Source organism: Erithacus rubecula, assembly GCF_903797595.1.
Source record: "Erithacus rubecula genome assembly, chromosome: 14".
NCBI classification, from domain to species: domain Eukaryota; kingdom Metazoa; phylum Chordata; class Aves; order Passeriformes; family Muscicapidae; genus Erithacus; species Erithacus rubecula.
This window is the reverse complement of record NC_136666.1, coordinates 3,772,424-3,791,573: the sequence shown is the minus strand read 5'-3', so window position 1 is coordinate 3,791,573 and position 19,150 is coordinate 3,772,424. Positions and strand designations below refer to the sequence as shown.

The following is a 19,150-nucleotide window of genomic DNA, read 5'->3' as shown; positions in this document are numbered from 1 at the left end:
ACAGTCAGAGTCAGTGAAGCAGCAAGATTCTGTAATGTAAAACTTTAATATTTATATAGGAACTTACTGATGAACATTTCTGATAAGCAATTAGTTTTCAGCTTCCAGAACTACAAAAACTGCTGTAGCTGACACACCTCTGTACTACCTTGTGTTACAACCACAAATTCCTAATTTATGAACAAAGTCCTGGTTTCACTGCATGGTGTAGAAATTAGAAAGAAAACTATTAGAAGTCCTTGAAGCTGCAGGAAGCAGTTCTATACATAAACTCTATTGCTTGGATACCAGGGAATTATCTGCCAGCCTGAGGCTGTGGTTCACAATTGCAGACACTGGTATAAAATTACACTTCCAAGACTTTTTTAAACAATGTTCTGGGAGTGAATTGTAAATGAAATCCACATAACCTTTATAAAATAGTAGTTATCTGCTGGACATGGGCAAAAGATCTGCACTTTTGCAGAAAGGCAGAGCCTAGGTAAGAGCAGAGCCCACTGTGGCTTTAATTCAGTCTGGGAAATAGCAGACACAAATTCTCCATGGCCCAGCAGGGATTTGGGGTATTGGATTGCTGCAAACACTGGCTGCTCTCCAGTGGGATTCCCCTTGGACTGCTCTGTACATGGCATTTAGCTGGCAATCCCAGGAGTGGCTGCACTCCCTTTTCCCTACACCAACATCCTCTGCACACATTGTGGGCCTGAATTACTGTGGAAAACACAAACTGCCCCTCCAGAACAATGTCCTATTTAGTGACTGAGCAGCTGCTGTCTGGACATGGGAATAACTGGGGTAACCCAGCCCAGACTTCCCAAGGGTGAAGCCATTTGGTTGGGCAGGGATCTTCCAACATGGAACTGCAGATAATCCTGATACAGGAAAGCAGCAGGGAGAGAGGTAGAGGAAGAAGAGAATCCCAGAATCCCAGAATTGGTTTGGGTGGGAAAGGATCTTAAATCTCATCTTGCCCACCCCCTGACATGGGCAGGGACGCCTTCCACTATCCCAGGTTGCTCCAAGCCCTGTCCAACCTGGCCTTGGACACTCCCAGGGTCCCAGAAGCTGCCACAGCTGCTCTGGGTACCCTGTGTCAGGGTCTCACCACCCTCATAGGGAAGAATTCCTTCCCAATATCCATTTAGCCTTGCCCTCTGGCAGTGGGAAGCTGTTGATAGAAACCTGTGTCTGTTTTACATGGAGCAGCTTCAAGTTTGACCAGATGAAGTCAGTCCTTGTATTCAAATTTACAAATCAAGCTGTGATGGATTAATCCAACATCCACACAAGCAGGAAAAGGAGCAAGAAAAAAAAGAGGGGAAAAAACCCCCAGGCCATACAACTGGGATGTGAGGCATCTATTGAAGAGCTCTTTCACAGGCTGCTTCCATTAATAATCTTCTGTGGCTTCAAGAAAGTTTGTCAAAGTAATGCAGATTTAGTGCTGTTCGTAACTACATCACACTGAAGGACTTTGGAGGGTAAAATTCCTGAAAGCCAGACATAAGCAGAACTCCCTTTTTTCCCTCTCCAGCTTCTGCAATTGCACTCGTGCTTGGGGATTACGTCTCTGGCTCTTAATAAAGCTGCCATTGTTTCTCTGCTGTGTCTCTGGATAGTTGGAAACTAATACTCCAAACACAATAGAAGAGCAAAAATGGATGGAATAAATGAGAACCAGTGGCCTGGTTTTGACCACTGCTATCCCCCTGACAGTAGCCTCTGCAGCAGTGCCTGCACACTGCCCAGCATCTAATTATTTTTCAGGGACTTAGGAATTTGATAAATTATAGGATGTAGCTCCCTTCCCCCCATGTACTTTAATTTTACATCTACCAGTGTATAACTGTAATTATTTCTCTGAATAAGATCTTCAGCTTTTTTTTTTTCTCCTCAATAGTTCCAATCTAAAGACAGATGCAACATCAATTAGGAATGACAGGAATGATTTCATCAGACATTTGAATCGAACACAAACATTGTGCTCTCCTCCACCTGTCTTTCAACATGACATGAAGTCATAATAATCTCTTATTTCTGGCATTTGAATAGCTTTGTAAAGAACTGCTTTTTATGCAGAAATAGGCACTGGATTTATGCAGGCAATGCTGTGGAGGCCTGAGGTTTGGTGAGTCACGCTTGGCTTTGATGTGGAATGCTGGTGGCTCGTGTGTCTGGCAGGATGGATCCTCAGTGGTGGTTTGGACCTGCTGGCAGGGTACCCACAACACAGCAAACTGATGCTGCACGCCTGGTGGGGGTGGCTGGCAGTGAGCAGGGGCCAGCAGGGAGTTGAAGGAAATGGGGAAATTCTGGGAATGTCTCAGAGGATGTGGCCTCTGGAATAGCTGCTCCCTCCCTCTGGTCTGTCCACTGGACTGTCCCACCTGCAGTCATTCCCCCTGGCAGCATCCCCCACCCAGCCCAGAGCCAGAGCCCACCCAGGTCTGTGAATCCTGCCTTGGCCTCCTGATTTGTACATTTATTTCTGATAATGATTTCTATACTCACACATTCATGTTTTCTTTAACCTTATTCTCTTGTCTTGCCCTGATACTCTTATTGCTGTCACACTTCTGTTGTCCTTATAAATTCTATTTAAGTTGTATTTGAGACTAGGTCTGTATGCTTTCCTAAGCAGAGACTTTTCTGCTGCTTCAGTCTCTAAAATGTAGAAGACAATTTGCTAAGAATACAAGAAGGTCCAAGCTGTGGATTAGCTGCTCAGAGGGGCTATCAGAGAGCATGAACAAGAGTTCACAAAGAATTCTTGATGCTTTTCTATCACTTTTTGCATCATTGTATTTATTCCTACCTGAGGCAAACCCTGAAGTATTTGATTCAGAGCCAGTCAGAAGCACCACAGCACAATTCCTGACAGCTCAGCATTTAAGAATGCTGAAGAATGAGAAAATCAGTGTGGGGAGGGCAGCAGATAGAAGAAAACATAAAGGGATCGCTCATAAAATTAAATGGAAACATTAAGAATTGATGGCTGCTCATCTAGTCTGCAAATAAGCTATTTTTGTTTTTATATAGTGAAACTACTCAGCAGAGAACAGCAGCCACACTCACATTATCTATGAACTTCTGTGGGTTTTCAAAAGCTTTTTTTCAGTGATTTTTTTCTCAAATTGGAGCCATGGAGCTCTTCCTTCTCTTGCTGAGCACTGTTCACCAGTGGACTCAGAGGGGCAACTCCTGAGTGTAACAGCCCACCAGTCTAGATGAAAGCTCCATGATCTGGTCCTAAATAATGAAGAATAAGCCCTTCCCTGCAGCCAGTGAGAAATTCTAAATTGTCCCTTCTTTCATCTGTGCAGGGGCGATTTATGCACCCATTAATGTAAGTGTTTTTCTGCAAGTGATACATTTAAAGCCTAATGCACCTCTGTGGAGCTCTAATCCTACCCCTATTTTTAATTATCTAGAGAAATATCCAGGTATGAATCACCCAACCAGGGGAATTTATGCAATAAAAGCTTTTGAGGCAAGAGATCTACCTCACAAGAAATTAGGTAAGTCAAAATGTTTGCTACAGTGAAGGATGATGTGGTTCCCTCTGCTCCAGGATATTCTCCAGGGATCACTCTTGCAGGGGAAGAGTTGCCCTGAGCAGGCAGGGCAGACCTGCAGAAAATGGGGCTAAAAGGAGTCAAGCCCTACACAGTCCTGCTTCATCTTTAGAGCTTTCCTATTTCTCAAATGCTGGGAACAGTTTCAGGCCAGGAGGGAAGAGAAAGCTGGGAAAGGTCCAAACAGATCATCAGCAGGCAAACAGGAAGAACTGGGAACTGGGAAAACCTGGGTTGTTCTCCTGCTGGAAATGTTCAAGCTCCCAAACTAAACCATGAGTGAAGAACAGCTGAGCAAGAGCTGGGGCACAACCAAAGCCTTTTGTGGTCAATGATGTTGAAATTCCAGCCTTGCTCCTTGGTGTGAGAGGGGAAGGAAGATGTTTGCAACATTTTTCACTGCAAACTCTTTCATTAATAACACAATGTATCATAGAACTGTGGAACAGTTTGGGCTAGAAGGGACATTAAAGATCATCCATCCGCCCCCTGCCATGGGCAGGGACACTTCCCACTGTCCCAGGCTGCTCCAGGCTCCAATGTCCAACCTGGTCTTGGACCCTTCCAGGGATCCAGGGGCAGCCACTGCTGCTCTGGGCAGCTGGGCCAGGGCCTCACCCTCCCAGGGAAGGCAATATAAAGAATATTTCTACTTTTTCTAACATCCAACTTAACCCTACTCTCTGGCAGTATGATGCCATTCCCCCCTGACTTGTCACTACCTGCTCTTGTAAACAGTCTCTCCACGATGTCAATATATAAATGTAGATGCACACCTCATTTTAGCTTGCAGCTTGTTTGCTGAGCACTCTTCCCTCTCCTCCTTTCACACCCAGCATGCCAGCAGCCAGGATTCAGGCTGCTGAAATGTGCACAAATAATTTTTCCCCGCTTCTCGCCCACATTTATTTATAGGTGACTATTGTACACACAGCCTTAAATATAGAATATAGAATGTCTCCATATTAAAATGGAAAAGGATTGGATACCTCTAGCGTCAAGTCTCATGTTTTTAGAGCCCATTAAATTAGCATCACCCAGGATGCCATCCAAGCTCTATCTTCTCTCAGAAATTTAAAAGCTGTCCTTTATTAAGCAAAATTAAACCCAAAAATAAATACAAAGATAAACAAACCTGTGTATCTTCTGTGTTTGTAAGACTATTACTGCAATGATTTGCATAGATGCTGAAGTTTAGCGGTAGTCTTACTGCAGCTGCTAATTATAGTCTGAGGGTCTGATCCAACTCCCACTGAAGGAGTGGCAAAAATCCAACTGATTTCACAAAAGGTGAAATGTATACAAAATCTGGCACAGGACAAACATAACTGAACCTCACTCAGATGAAAATCAGGAGCCCCCCAGATATCTGCCAAGGAAGACACAGACATAATTAATGTCAGGACATCAATGAAGTCTTTGATATAACTTCATAATTCATATTTTTGAAAATTAGCCCTATATCAGCAGGAACCATCCTTAAAGGTTCCTGTCAAAGAGAGAATTTTTAAGCACAGCCTGACATTAAAATCTTATCAACTCACTTGAAATTAAGTCAATGAAAAATTAAAGCTAATTTCTAATAAGCTTATCTTACATTCATAGACTAAAGGGCACTTGTCGAATCCAGAGAGTAAGCACACCTTTCATGTGGAAAAGATTTTCACACTGGAAAGGCAGAGGCCAGGAGAGAGGCTAAAATGCACCATTTTAGACTGACTCTAGAAATTTCTAGTTCTCCTGTCCATTTAAAGCTAATGTAAGGATACAGAATAATCACAGAAATAAATTATTAATTTAAAAATCTGGGATAAGACTGCCAGAAGTGATAAACACAAAATACGGTGTAGATAATGGGATTAGACATCTAGAAAATGCATGTTTAATAGGAACTCACTATTGCTCCATTCTGGTATTTTAGACTCTGTCTTACAAACCAGTGGTATGAAACAATCTGATGGGGAAAAAAAAAAAAAATCAACCCATGACATTTTGAATTCTAAAACACTCTGGATCTTTAGTTAAAAAGCTGCAGGTGCATGAAGAAAGTCCTAGATTTTTTTCTGGTTTTAAATAGGCATGGAAAATCAGCTCCCACTTTTATCATCACATAGGAAAAGTTGATCTACTAATGACAAGACAATTATTTAGGCTTCAAACCAGTATAGCTGAGCTTAGGATTTAGCCCTAAGATCATCAACTGGATACAGCTGCAATGGAAGAAAAGTCATATTAGTACAAACAAAATTCATTTTATGGGAAGGGTGGGTTTTTTCCTTCAAGGATTTTTCACCTACTTGTAAAGAACTCAGAGAAAGTGAAGTTAAAAATACCTTAGAGCTCCCCGTCAAAGTGGCCACTGTTCCTTTAAAATTCAAAAAGGTTTTCCCTCGAGTAACAGGCTTATCAGTTTTCCTGAATTAATGTGTCCACAGGAGGCAAGAAACATGTTTCTGTGTTTGAGTGACAGTGCAGATGTCACTGCCAGCCTGCAAATGCTCCCAGCCCTGCAGCCTCGTCCCCTGGAGCTCCCCCGGTCTGTGCCCAGCAGCACCTCCTGACCCCATCCCTCCCTCAGACCCCACAGGTGAAACTCTGCAGCTCCAGACTCCCCCAGCACTGCTGCAGCTCTGCACAGGGCACAGACAATCAGGGTTTGTGTTGCTGGCAGTGTCTGAAAGTTACTGAGGTTGTAAAGGACAGTGAAATGCATATTTTGATTTCCCATGTAGCAGCAAAGAGGGAGGCTGCTCCTATGAGCCAGGAATGAAACCTGAAGTGTAAAGCACCAAGGTAATAACAAGGTGTTTCTTCCTCAGCAGCATACATCATTTGCATACCTGTGTTTGCCATCCTGATTAATTAAGGAAAATCTATTTGGGCTTCTTTTATGATTAACTATGGGATGCACACTTTTAAGTTTTCCATCTCATATCTACAGCACCAGGCTAATTTTCCCCACACATCTTTGGGATGTTAAAATATAGTGAATAAACATTGGCTTTGGATACTGAGAGAAGCCTGTGGGTACCCCAGCTCAGTGGGGAACTGAGATACCATCGCCACAGCAGCTCTGCAAAACCAGAGCACCACACAAGAAAAAAGGCAGAACAAGATGCAGATAAGACAGCATTTCAGATTAAAGGAATTCAGATAAACAGGATTTTAACTGACCTTAGCATTTAGAGGAGTGGAATCTATCCCCCAGCAGATCATTTCCCATTTAATCCCAGTGTAAGAGCTGAGAGGGTAACAAAGCACACACTGCCACAATTAACCTGGAGCACATTGGCTTATCCCAGGGAGGAGCAGAGCAGCCAGGCCTGTGGCTCTCCTGTGATCAGTCTGGGATGGACTCAGGTCTCGGGGGCAGGATGGGCAATACCTGGGTCTGTCTTCCCAGGGAGTTTTACCTGGCTCTGGTCAAGCATCTCCAGAAATTAGAGGACAGGCCAGCAGCTCTAATTAAATTATTGAGGGATTACTGAGGGAAGAAGCTAAAGGCTATACAGGTCTAATCAGCTGGAATCTGTGAGAAAACCATACCTGGTACAAAACCTGCTGCCAGCAGCTGCCTGAGGTGGGACTGAGCTAGGGGGTTTGAAGCTTATCCTGCATCCCCACAGGGTCTGGCTGGAGCTGCCATCTCCAGAGGCACAGCATTGCACCTGGCACAGGAGCACTGTCATCCTGCTCACCCAGCAAGGCCACCAGGGCAGCTGTTCCTCCCCTGTCCACTTTCAGATTAAGTAGTAATTTAGAAGAGCCTAACTGAAATTTAGAACTTTGTCATTGTCACTGGAGCATCCAGGAGAAGAGGTTGCACCTGGGACAGATGAGACTCCTCCTGCTTCTCCAGGACCTGTTTGCTTGCAAAGGATTCCAAGGAGCTGCTCTATCATGCAGCATTTCTGTGTTTCCATTCCCTCTGTGGATTCAGTGTGTGTAGGACCCCTAATTAACCAAATGTAATTAGCACTAAGCATTTTCACTTCAACCTGAGTGTACATAAAGTAACACCTCTTCCACAAATGTCTGTTGTGTTGGGAGCTCTAAGGGACCTGTGCACACACACAGAACTGCAAGCACAGAAATATCTGTACCTAAAATGCACAGCAGAGGTGGAGAAAGAGATCCTTATTAATCCTTAAAAAGCAGCCTAAGCAATCAAAACTTGATCCTCTGAGAGCAAGACTTTTCCTTTTTAACCCAGCACTAGATATGAGCACTTCTTGTTTGGATTCCCAGGGTGCTACTTGTATACATGAGGTTACACATGTCCAACCTGGAGAACTCCATCCATGCAAGGCTGAGCCCTCAGTGCCACTGCATCCCACATTTCCTTCCTGTGGAGGGAAATGCATCTCTGCATGGCATCAGCAGGTCACAGACCTGATTTTGGCCAACATTTCACCAAGTTTCACTGTGTTTGTACCACCTGAGACCATTTTGCCAATGCAGTTTTGGGCTTCTGTTCCTGCTGTGCTGTCTCCAAAGCACCACGTGCCCTGTACTTGTTTAGTACTTGGCTGGGTTATTTGCAGCACCAACACCAGGTACACCCCCTCCAGGGCTGATCCACTCCTGCCTTTGGCTGCAGGAGTGAAATTCCCCATGGAACTGGGGGAAGGGCATGTGCAGATCTCAGAGCAGCTTGCTGCCTCTGTGCTTATTAATGCATCCAGCTGGTTTGCACAGCTTTGTGATCTCCTGCTCGAGACGTAGGGATCTCTTCATCATCTTCCCATCTGCCAGGGACACTCAGCTCCTGAAAATTACCTTCCTTCAGCTGGTATCCACAGAAGGTCATCATCCTGAATAATGGTCTTGGGTGGCAGTCATGACATAATAAAAGGATGGCAGAGTGCTATTACCTTACATTGTATGCTACTCTGGACATGACGTTTTCCTTCTTTTGCCAGTCCTCCTCCATGCTCTTACCATCTATCAGTCCCTGAAGGTTTATATCAGTAACATCTTGAAACCACTTTAAAGAAAATGGGTTCAATCTCCCCCTTGATCTTTACATAAAACACAGACATCAAGAGGGAGTCCCACGTCTGGGATGAACATACAGAATATGCTGTTTCAGTTGAAGTTTTGTGGCTATTAGGATCAGAAAGCCACGTGAATTCTCTGTTTGGTGTGAGTGGGCAGGAGAACCTTCAGAAGTTCCATGATCCTGAACTTTTCTGATCTTTTTTCAGGCCATGCCTAATTAGTACCAAAATCAGAAAGCAAAAATTTCAGCCTGAATTATTTATCTCCTCATATTAATAAAATGCACCGCAATACACATCATGGCCCAGTTCACAACAACTGCAGATAAGATTAATCTTTCACTGATGCCATACTCCTTAATATAAAAATATAATTATCTAGCTGAAGAGTTTCTTAAATTACATAATTTCAGACCAGTATGAACAGAATTTATCCTTCTGTCTGGTGCCAAGCCAAATGGAAAAAACATTGGAACAGAATTGACAAAACACGTGTTGGTTCTGTCTATCAACATTTCCACCTTACAGGACCCTGTCAACATTCCAACTCCAACTTGGTCTCAAATATGGATACAGTATTTTCTTCCCTGAAATGTGATCCTGAAGAGAAAAATACCAGAACCACAGTAGCACAATGATGAATAAAGTGCTTAGGCTGCAGCAAATCCCTTCTAAGTTAATATGCAATCACCTTGCCCAATATGGAAAATAAAAGAAGGTCATCAGAGATTATTCTTACCTTTAATTAATTAGTATCTGCATTTGATGTCCATTTACAGATATGAATGGGAATATGCACAAAGTATTTGCTGCAAATGCCTTTGAGAAAAAGCCACACCTTCAGTCTGCAGTGCCTGCAAAGGTCAGTCCCTGCAGTTTCCTCTGGAATGCTAAATCCAGAAGATGTGCAATAAACTTTTAGAGTAAGTGTATATAAATATCTCTCTTCAAATTACTGTACTTTTAAAAGCCATATTTTCCCTTGAAGAAGCTCCCAATGATTACAGGGAAACCCACCAGCTGTTTCTCTGCTGATCATCAATAATGAACAGTGGAGTTTTAAAGTCTGATAGATGGATATATTGATGGCAAGGAGGCTCAGAGAAAGATAAATGCAGCCCAGACACTGAGAAAAGCAAGAGACTGAAGGAGGGGATGCAAGTGAGCTTATAAAATGGATTTTCTTGGGGGAAAAATGTGCTTTTCAGGGATACATGCCCAGGATCTTCCAAAAGTGGCTTTGTTGTACACAATGTGTATAACTTAGTATTTTTATATTTTATTTAACTCTTTAAAGATTATTTCCATTGTATGCTTTAGGCTTAATTTCACTGCTTTTGTTTCATGCTCCTGGGAGCTGGGTTGCTGTGGGATGTCCTCTCCATCAGAGGCAGAAGGCATGTGTTGGTTTAAGGCATTAATCAATGGGAAGGGTGACAGTATCCCAAATGTTGGCTGCCTTGCTCCATGCATCCTTCCAACTTGTACTTGTTTGAAAAACAATTAGATTTTCCAAATGCATCACTGTTAATATGAATGTTATTTTGACTGTCAGTGCCACTGAAGATTCTGCAGCATATAGAACATAACTTTATTTCCACCCAGGGCCTCAACAGAAAGCAGAGAGAGATTAACCAGCATTTTAGGCAGCAAAGTGTGAAGTAGTTGGGTCAATAACCTGCCCCTACTGCTGTCAAAAGCTGGCAAAGAGAACATCAGTGTGGAGTCAAGTGCAGGTCTAATTGTACTGAGAACTCTACTCTGAACTCTCCAACTTCACCGAATACTCCTCTCTGTTGCTGTGTAATCACAAGAGCTCTGTCAAACCAGCATTAATCTGCTCTCTGCAACTACCCTGTGACAAGAACTATCAGAAAATGGGGAAAATCAGAGTTTTGTATGATGGAGCAGCTGTAATGGCTCATCAGAAATGCCCTGTCTTCATCCCAGGTATGATGGTCCCAGATTCACTGTCCCACAACTGTACCCCTGCAGAAAGGGCAGTTCAAGGAGAAAAACTCTGCAGGATTATGGATGATCTGCATCCCTCCTGAGGATGCTTTTACAGAAGGCTAACATCTGGCTACAGTTTTGGAGCCATCTTCAAACTCATCTGAATACAAATTTAATGAATGCCAATTATTGTCACCATCACGAGTGATTTAAATATGGGCAAGTTCAGCTGATCTTGTCTCAATCTATTATTTAGAAGTTTGCAGTCACAAGTCCAGGGCTATAACTGATGCAATAACAACGCAAAACAAGTTAACAAAACCCTCCAAAGTCCAAAATGAAGCCAAGCCCCAAGGTTTACAAAGGAAATGCTGATGTTACCTGTCCAGCCTGCAAGGCAGCAGCAGTACCCAGTGACAGGATCACACCCATCCGCGTGGTTGCAGTCACAACGCTCACTGCAATTAAGGCCATATGTTCCATCCTTCAAAAATATAAATAAAAAAAGCCTCTCAGTGATCAGCTTTTTGTTCTGAAATGTGCAAAATCATCTATCATGTCCCTCTTCATGCTGAGTTGCATTTTTTAAATTAACATGCAGAGAAGATAGAAACTCAGTGCCTAATGTTTTTATACAGAACCAAATGAGGAATCACTTTAAAAAATGACATTCAAGAAAATGCAGATAACACAGCAATAGCTCTGATAAAATACAATGCTAAGTATAATACATCCAGTTGACTACTAGAACCCCAGTCTGTTATTTACATTTGATTTCCTTCAGACATCACAGACAAATTGAGATCCTGCCTTGCTCTCTGTTCAGCAGAGCTTTGGGGACTGTAATTTAACCCAAACTGTGATTTGCAGCAATTGTTATTTAATTATTATTAATTAAATAACAAATAGTTATTTAATTATTATTTAACCCCAAATTGTTATTTGCACTCACAGGACAGGGCTGGTCACAGAACTCCCCCTGCCACCCTGGGGAGCAGAGGCAGAAGCCATCGGCCGGCCTGCAGGACGCTCCATTGCTGCAGGAACACGTCTGGTTACAGTTCAGACCCCAGCTTCCACTTGGACATGGAATAGAGCAATCCACTCCTTGCCACCCTAAGGAAACAGGGGAGACAAACAGCATCTGGGATGTTTTCATGAAAACAGCAAGGCAGGCAACTGGCAAACTGCATCTCTTGATTTCTAGGACCTTGATTTCTAGGATTTCTAGTTTCTTGGTGGAAATGAAAACTAACTTGGGGTCAAAGACCAACCCTTTTATTGTGACTTTACAGCTCCATCTCCCAGCATCTCTACACACACATGGAGGTATCACAGTCTTGGCTGTAACCAGATTTAGGTGTCTGATGCCTTTCTGGGAGCTGCTGGGACAGTCCCTGTCTGTCAGACTGGAGACATTCTGACCTACAGGATTGCAAGAAACTTTTCATGTGATGCTGCCTGTGTCTTACCTCCCCCCCACCCTTTTTTTTTTTTTTTTGAGAATGATATTTAATATAAAGCAGCTATTACACCTAAAAAAGTACCAAGGCTATCATTTCTAGCCATTAAGGCTCAAATCTTAACTACCAGGAGCACAATGACTTTCATTACACTGCAGCTCTATGTCATGGAGTTGAGCAGTAACTCATGGTTTATACACCCTCATTAAAAGGGGTTCTACAGTGATCCATTAATTCATGTTTGAAATGCCAGATTTTATTGTTATTTGCCTCACTTCTGTTTTAGATCTTATGTATGTCATACAGGCATAGCTCACATTGGGATTTTGGGGGAACAGAAGAGCCACTGTGCCATGGAGAAGTGGAGAAATTCTCAGGTGGTTTCTGGATCCATGGGATGTGGCTCACCACCACACCCACAAAGGAATTATGGACACATGTGGGAAGAAAATATGTCAGTCACCCTGGAGCAGGCAAGACTTCTTATTTTCCCAAATAAATCAGAACCACATTCCTGAACCCTATGCTGGCTCAGGAGACAGAGGACACCTGCATGAGGTTTGGATGTCACCACGTCAGGGTACAGGAGGATGAGCAGATGAGGATGGCAGCAAGGGCAGACAGCCAGGGCCCACCCCACAGGCCAAGGGCAGGGCTGGCAGCTGGGATGAACCAGGAGCCCAAGGCAGCAGGAATGGAACCAGCCCAAGGTGGGGATGGGCAAGCAGGAGCCAGGTCAGGGCTGGAGGGGATGACCAAGGCCAGGCACAGCCCAGTGCCAGGGACTGCAGGACACAGGCAGGAAGCTGCCTCCACTCCTGTGCCTAGTGCTTTGGAATCTGGGAGAAATAGGGCAGCAAAGGGATAAAAACCCAGCAGCTAAGGGATTGCTCTGCATTTCCCCTGAAGAGGAGCAGTGATTCTGATCCCACACTCTGTAACACATTTCTGCAGCAGAGCAGAGAACTCTTGTCTCTGTTCAGGACAGAGACTGAACTTGCAGTCCAGCCCCTGTTGAGCTGGGATACTTGGGAGGACAAGAAAATAGTGGAGTTCCTGACTGTGCAGCTGTGCCACTTTGAAAGAGGACAGGCTTGTAAACGGGAGTTTTGTTACCTTCTTTGCAGTAGCACAGCCCATCCACAGGGGAGCAAGTGCCGTCGTTCTTGCAGTTACAAACAGACGAGCAATTGGTTCCGTAGGTTCCTGCCATGCAGGGAATGGTGCAGTCCTCTCCCTGCAACCCAGAAAAGTCAGAGTCAGCTAAAGAAATCTGGCATGCAGGAAATTCCCAGCTCGGCACAGGGAAGCTTTCTCTCTCTGAACAGTGAGCAGAGTGTTGGGAGTTGATTGCTGAGTCTTCAGCACTTGAGCAGTCACTGCTGCTTCCCATGATTATGATGCAATTAGTGCTTTGATTGACTTGGAGGAAAGGGACAAGTTTCTGGCATTCATTCAGCAGGAGGTGGGGAAGTTACAAAAACAAACCTCCTAGAGCAGATGTTAGATCATTAAGCAAAACATCACTTAGGAAACACTAATCACAAAATATACAGTCTGAAACCGTGCAGAGATTGCTCTGCGGTTCCTGGAAAATATATTCTAAGAATAGGGTTGTTAAAAACCTAACAGATCTCATACATGCTTGTCTTCCACAGGTTGGCAGAGAGGAAAACGACATGGCAGGTGCATCAGACCTTTCTGATGCGTAGCTGGTACCTGCATTTGTTTTCAATTAATTTGCATGAGATTGTGACTTTAGGAAGAAGGCAGAACAGGAGTGATGTGTATGTCAGAGACAGAAGGCACACAGCAGAACACAGAAACATGGTTTCTGCTCTAGGTGTCGGCAAAGAGGGGGAAAGGAGAAGAAATACTTATATTTTACAGAAACATAGAATGCTCAAATACTATATTCTGGTGTGCTGTATTGCACTGATCAGCTTGTGTGGTTGAAAGATAGACACAATTCTTACTAATACTGTTCAACTGATACAACAAGGGAATTAAAATGTGAGCACAACAAGGTTTAAAGCAATTGTGGTTTAACCTCACTAATTGAGGTTTAAGCCTTAGTAAACTTACTGAGTCCCATAGCTGGGTCTACACATTAACATATACAAGGTATTTTTGCTTCCTTTTCCTCTGTGTGTAATCAGACTTTCACATTGCAAATTAGCTCCTAAATTTACTACTTCAGTGAGTCAAACTTAAATAATTTAGTTCTACGCCAGGAAAAGTGAACCTACTACAAGTTAAAAAATAACTCCATTGCATGGTGTGACCTGTACTGCAGCTCAGGGGAAAAGATATTGGTCAAAATGTATTTTTGCAGGTAAGAGGCTTCACTGTTTGATAGGACGATCCATTTATCAGGTGTGAAATGTGCACCATGTCAGCTTCCCTCTGCTGTGACAAGTACCTCCAGGAGCCTGTATATCACACAGCAGACACCCAGACAGCACAAGGAAATATGAACAGATTTCTGAGCACCATAAACTCCCATCTGCTTTGCTGGAGCAGTTCTGCCTCGCACCAGTGTGATTCATCCTATTTTAGACCAAAAGCTTTGTTTCAGGGGGAAGGAAAGGAAATGGTTAAAATATACTGCTCACAAGTAAATCCTGTAAGTCTCTGATTTTTGAGTGAAGGCACTATTTGCAAAAGATGCTATCTTTGACCTTGGTGGAGTAAAACAAGTGCCCCTGAAAAGGCCTGGCAGGAAAAGATGCTGCCTTGACAGGCAGAAAATCCAAAGCAGGCTGCCCCTCATTACCCTGCCAGCATGCCTATGGAATGAGCTCCAGGAGCCCGGGCTGGCAGAGGGGCATTCAGCCTCCACGCCTAATCAATCCTCTGCCTTTCTCCTGTGTGTGACAATTAGACAGCCAATTAGTGCCACTTAGGAACCCTTATCCTGTGTGAATGAAACTCCCAACTCATTTCATGTACTACACAGAACTGCTGGTACTTCTAATAATTTCTATGACAACTGACCTTATGTGGATTTGAACTAGTGATCCAGAAGGAAAAGAAAATTCCTTTGAAAAGGAAAGGGGAGTAGAGTGATGTGGAGCTAAAATATCCCTTTGGGAATCACGTTAACCAACCACAGAACCACAGAATCATCAGGGTTAGGAGAGACCTTCAAGATCATGCAGCCCAACCATCAATCACCCCCAAACCACATCCCCACATCCTGACACCTCTAAACACCATCTGGCCAGGGCTGGAGGCAGCAGGAGGATTTCCAATGTCTCAGCTGAGGTTCTGTGACCACAGAGCAGCTCGTGTTAGGGGACAATGCTCCCTGGCCAGGCACAACTGGAGTGGATTCACTGGTTTTCTGTAATCATTTGGGATTATCCCAAAGAAAAGGGATACAGTTCCCTGAAAAAAGTGAGGTGGGTGTCAGTCTCTTCTCTCAGGTAACAAGTGACAGGACAACAAAGTGAGGAAATGGCCTCAAGTTGCACCAGGGGAGGTTTATATTGGATATTAGGGAAAACTTCCTCACAGGAAGGGCTGTCAGCATTGGAACAGGCTTCCCAGGGAAGTGGTGGAATCACCATTCCTGAAATCTTTAAAACAGATGAGTCACTTGAGGACATGGTTTAGTGGTGAACACAGTGGTGGTGCTGGTTGATAGTTGAACTTGGTGGTCTTGAGGCCTTTTCCAACACTAAAGATTCTGTGATTCTGTGATTCTCACATGCTGAACATCAGGCTGTTTATTCCAAGCCTTTGAGTTTTGGCATTTACTTTAATGTACTTGTCTTTATGGACTGACAGAACTGGGCATTCTGGCTGCCCACCATCCATTCACGTACTTTGCAAACAAACCTTAACTGAAAAAACCCACCTGGTTTAATGAGATTTCTATCCCCAGGTTTGGCAAGCGAGACCTTCAGAGCTCTCTGAGTGACAACTGCCAAATACACTTAACTTCTTAATTACATAAGAGGAAAATGCACTTGAACTATAGCACTGGCTCTAAGATTTTATTAATTATAAATGCACACCTTGTTATTAACATTTTGAACTTGATTTGGGAGAATGACCTCCAAAATGAAATGCATTCAGGTACTGTTAAAGATATGTAAATTCCACTCCCTCTCACCACCTGCCCGAGTGGATAATGCTGCAGTGTATGCATCCAGCTGTTAATGAGTTATATATTCTAATAAACTGATTTCAAAGTGTGTGTATTGAATCTTCACTCTTGCAATATGGTACTTTATATTTCTATCCTATTTAGTAAAATTAATCAACAGCTGTGCTCCTTATGTTGATTATTCCTTTTTTTTTTCTATTAAGATCGGGAGGTTAATGAGGATAGTGCAATGTCTGGATGTGATATCCATGCTAGGAAGGAGTAGCTAATTCAATCAAACATATACCCCTGGAAATGTTAAAGCTATATTAAGAAATTGGGCTATAAATAATTTGGTATTTTCCATCTCTATATTCCAAGTCAGAATGACCCATATGGACATCACAAACTTTTCAAGGTGCTTCATTTTCAATATTTTCACTTACAAGGGCCAGCTGATCAAACTATACCCCCAAATCTATCCACTGGATTATTTCTAATTTCAGGGATCCAATTTGAATTTGACATAAACAAGAGAAAAACTCTCTTAATGGAATGTGGGGTCAGGGCCAGCTGTGGGAAATGCCCTGCTCTGTGTGGAGCAGCATTCCTGCTCTCTGCTCTGCATCACAGACCCCCCCAACCAGGGAGAAGCCACCTCAGTGCCACCAAGAACAGGGTGTCCCACACCTCACCCCTGCTCAGAAATTAACACCACTGAGCTGCTTCTTGTTTGAAATCCAGACCTGATGGGAGCACCCCATCATGGCAAAGGTAGAGGAGGGAATCTGAGGCCTGAGACCCTAAAAGTCCCCTTTAAATCAGAATGAATGGTGTCAGTGACCTAAGCAGCCCCACCTATGGCTTTCCATGCCTGCAAGCACTTCAGAAACTCCCATTTTTGCTGGAACTGACAGCCCTTCCCAGCACCCCAAGAGCTTCAGGCGTCCAGTTCTTGTTATGGTTAATTCTCCCCCATGGACTGAGGGTGAGGTCCACAGAACAAAACTCCATTAATAACTCAGGCTGCCAGCTCACATCCATCAGCATCAAATATTAATAGACTCTGAGGGCCACAGCATTCATCTTTCTGGATGGCAGTCTTGTTTCTGTTCAGGGAGCGGGGAAGATTTTCTTCCACCAAAATTATTATTGTTCAATATTAGTAGAGCTTAAAGACACAATGCTGCCTTAGGTGTTGGCTGTGTTAACAAGCTCTGTATGCTTCAGAAAGTGTTTTCCCCGGATTAAGGTTTCATTTCTTGTTTCTTTTAAAAATACATTCCTACTATAAGCAGTGATCAAGTCCCTTAAAAATCCATTTCTGGTGATCAATACACAAATTTGTGTGCATTTTGGATCAGGTCTTTAAGTCTGTGAAATGCATTTTGAAAGGGAAAGAAAAAGGGTATCCCAGAAAGTAAAGCGAGTTAATAACCCAGTAGTGATTAACAATACCCAGCAAAGTCTGCACCCATGCCTGGTCTGTCACCAAGTTTGCTATTTAAGGATGTGCCATTAAGGATTTCAGAAGTAGCTACAATCTAGAGGAATACAATTCCCTTGGAGGGCTAAAGTCTGGTTCCACTGAACTCAGTGGCAAAACAGAAAATCAATTTTTCAAGGCTTCCGCAATGCAGAGGAGGAGCAGGATGTTATTGAACCTGCCCTCAAGTTTGCATGACAAAGACCTGGGTGACAGCTTTGCTCTTGAGGTTTAATCTGCCGAGGTGCTGAAATTCCTCAACTCCCACGGGTTACTGGGGGTGACTGACAGTGCTGAAAGGCAAAATATTGGAACCTTTGGTAATCTGCAGTGGGATTCCAACTAACCAGAGATTTCTAACCCCACATCAGGTCCCCTCCCCAGCCCCCTCCTCGCCAGGCTGTGCAGGTGAATCAGAGCCTGGCACCAGCCCCTGGCACCAGCCCAGGGATGCTCCACTCTCGGTGCCAGAGCCCTGAGTGGAAAGAAGGGCATGGTGCAAGATCCTGAGTGAGCTGATCCGCAGATCAGGGAGACAAAATGCTGCTGCTGTTTGTACCTGAGGCCTGTGTGTCCAGATAAGCTGATCAGTATGGATTCAGCGCCTACAAATGTGTATGTCTGTGTACACACAGCACATGGGACACTGCTGTGCTGGGACACGGTGTCTGTGCACCGATGCAGATCACAGATACACTCCTGTATATTTACTTATTTAATTGTGACATTTACAATTAACCCAAAGTGGTTCTCCACAAACATTCCCTCAAGGTAAACATATGGTATCCAGCAACACAAACTGTCAGAACAAACTAATTTCCTTAATGGTGTTCAGTGGAAATCACTGTGCTCTTCATCAGCAGATCAGCAGCAGGGGGAAACTTTGTACTTACACCAGGCTTGTCCTCCACCCTGGACTCAAACAATTTATTCGTGACCTTACTACACAGCATCTTTAGTTTTCCAGACATAATGATGTCCTCTGGCAGAATTCCTTTCCCCTCTGGGTGTTACTAATTACTCCCTGCAGAGGCTATTATTGGTGTTAATGATAAAATGCCATAAAAAGCTCGGGGAAGGCTCCTGTGCCAAGTGTTCCGTGTGTAGGTGATTGCTGTGACTGAGCACTGACAAAAGTTCCTTTACCCACCTTGCAACACGATGTGATGTAGCTGTGCTGGGGTTTGATACACATCTAAAAGGACAAAATGAAACCACCAACAACCTTATTGAGTCTCCTCTTCCTTGTGCCCTTTCCATGGGAAAGAGGGGAAGGCGGAAAGGATGGGAAAGAGTTTTCTTACACTTAAAGAAGTGACTTTACAGCTCATGACTCATCCAAAGAAAGAACCATTGGCAGCCTGAATGCCAGAGTCTTTCATGAAATCATCAAGCCCTCCAAGAGCCATCTGCAAAGCTTTCCCCAATCTGCAGCCGGTGACACTGCAGTTCTCTGAGCTAAACACGGACATGCCAAGCACAGATCCCTTTGGGAATGAACTAAACTTTCCTTTTGCTTCCTATAACCTTACAAGGATTTACAAACCTTTACCAATGGATGTCAGCATTTTAATTCACCT

General features: G+C 43.6%; 1 protein-coding gene across 11 annotated transcripts in view; it reads right to left on the bottom strand.

The window, feature by feature from the left end:
• The window catches only part of MEGF11 (multiple EGF like domains 11), a 266,626-nt gene that overhangs the window by 39,834 nt on the left and 207,642 nt on the right, over positions 1-19,150 (bottom strand). For all 11 annotated transcript variants that reach the window (XR_013775891.1, XM_079318187.1, XM_079318184.1 and 8 more), the window contains 3 exons: positions 13,108-13,228; positions 11,481-11,644; positions 10,910-11,012 (listed from right to left, as the gene is read on the bottom strand). Coding sequence is in view for 10 of the 11 variants with exons in the window: in XM_079318187.1 (XP_079174313.1) it covers positions 10,910-11,012; positions 11,481-11,644; positions 13,108-13,228 (388 nt within the window). In the remaining variant the exon portion in view is untranslated. The remainder of the gene's footprint in view (positions 1-10,909; positions 11,013-11,480; positions 11,645-13,107; positions 13,229-19,150) is intronic.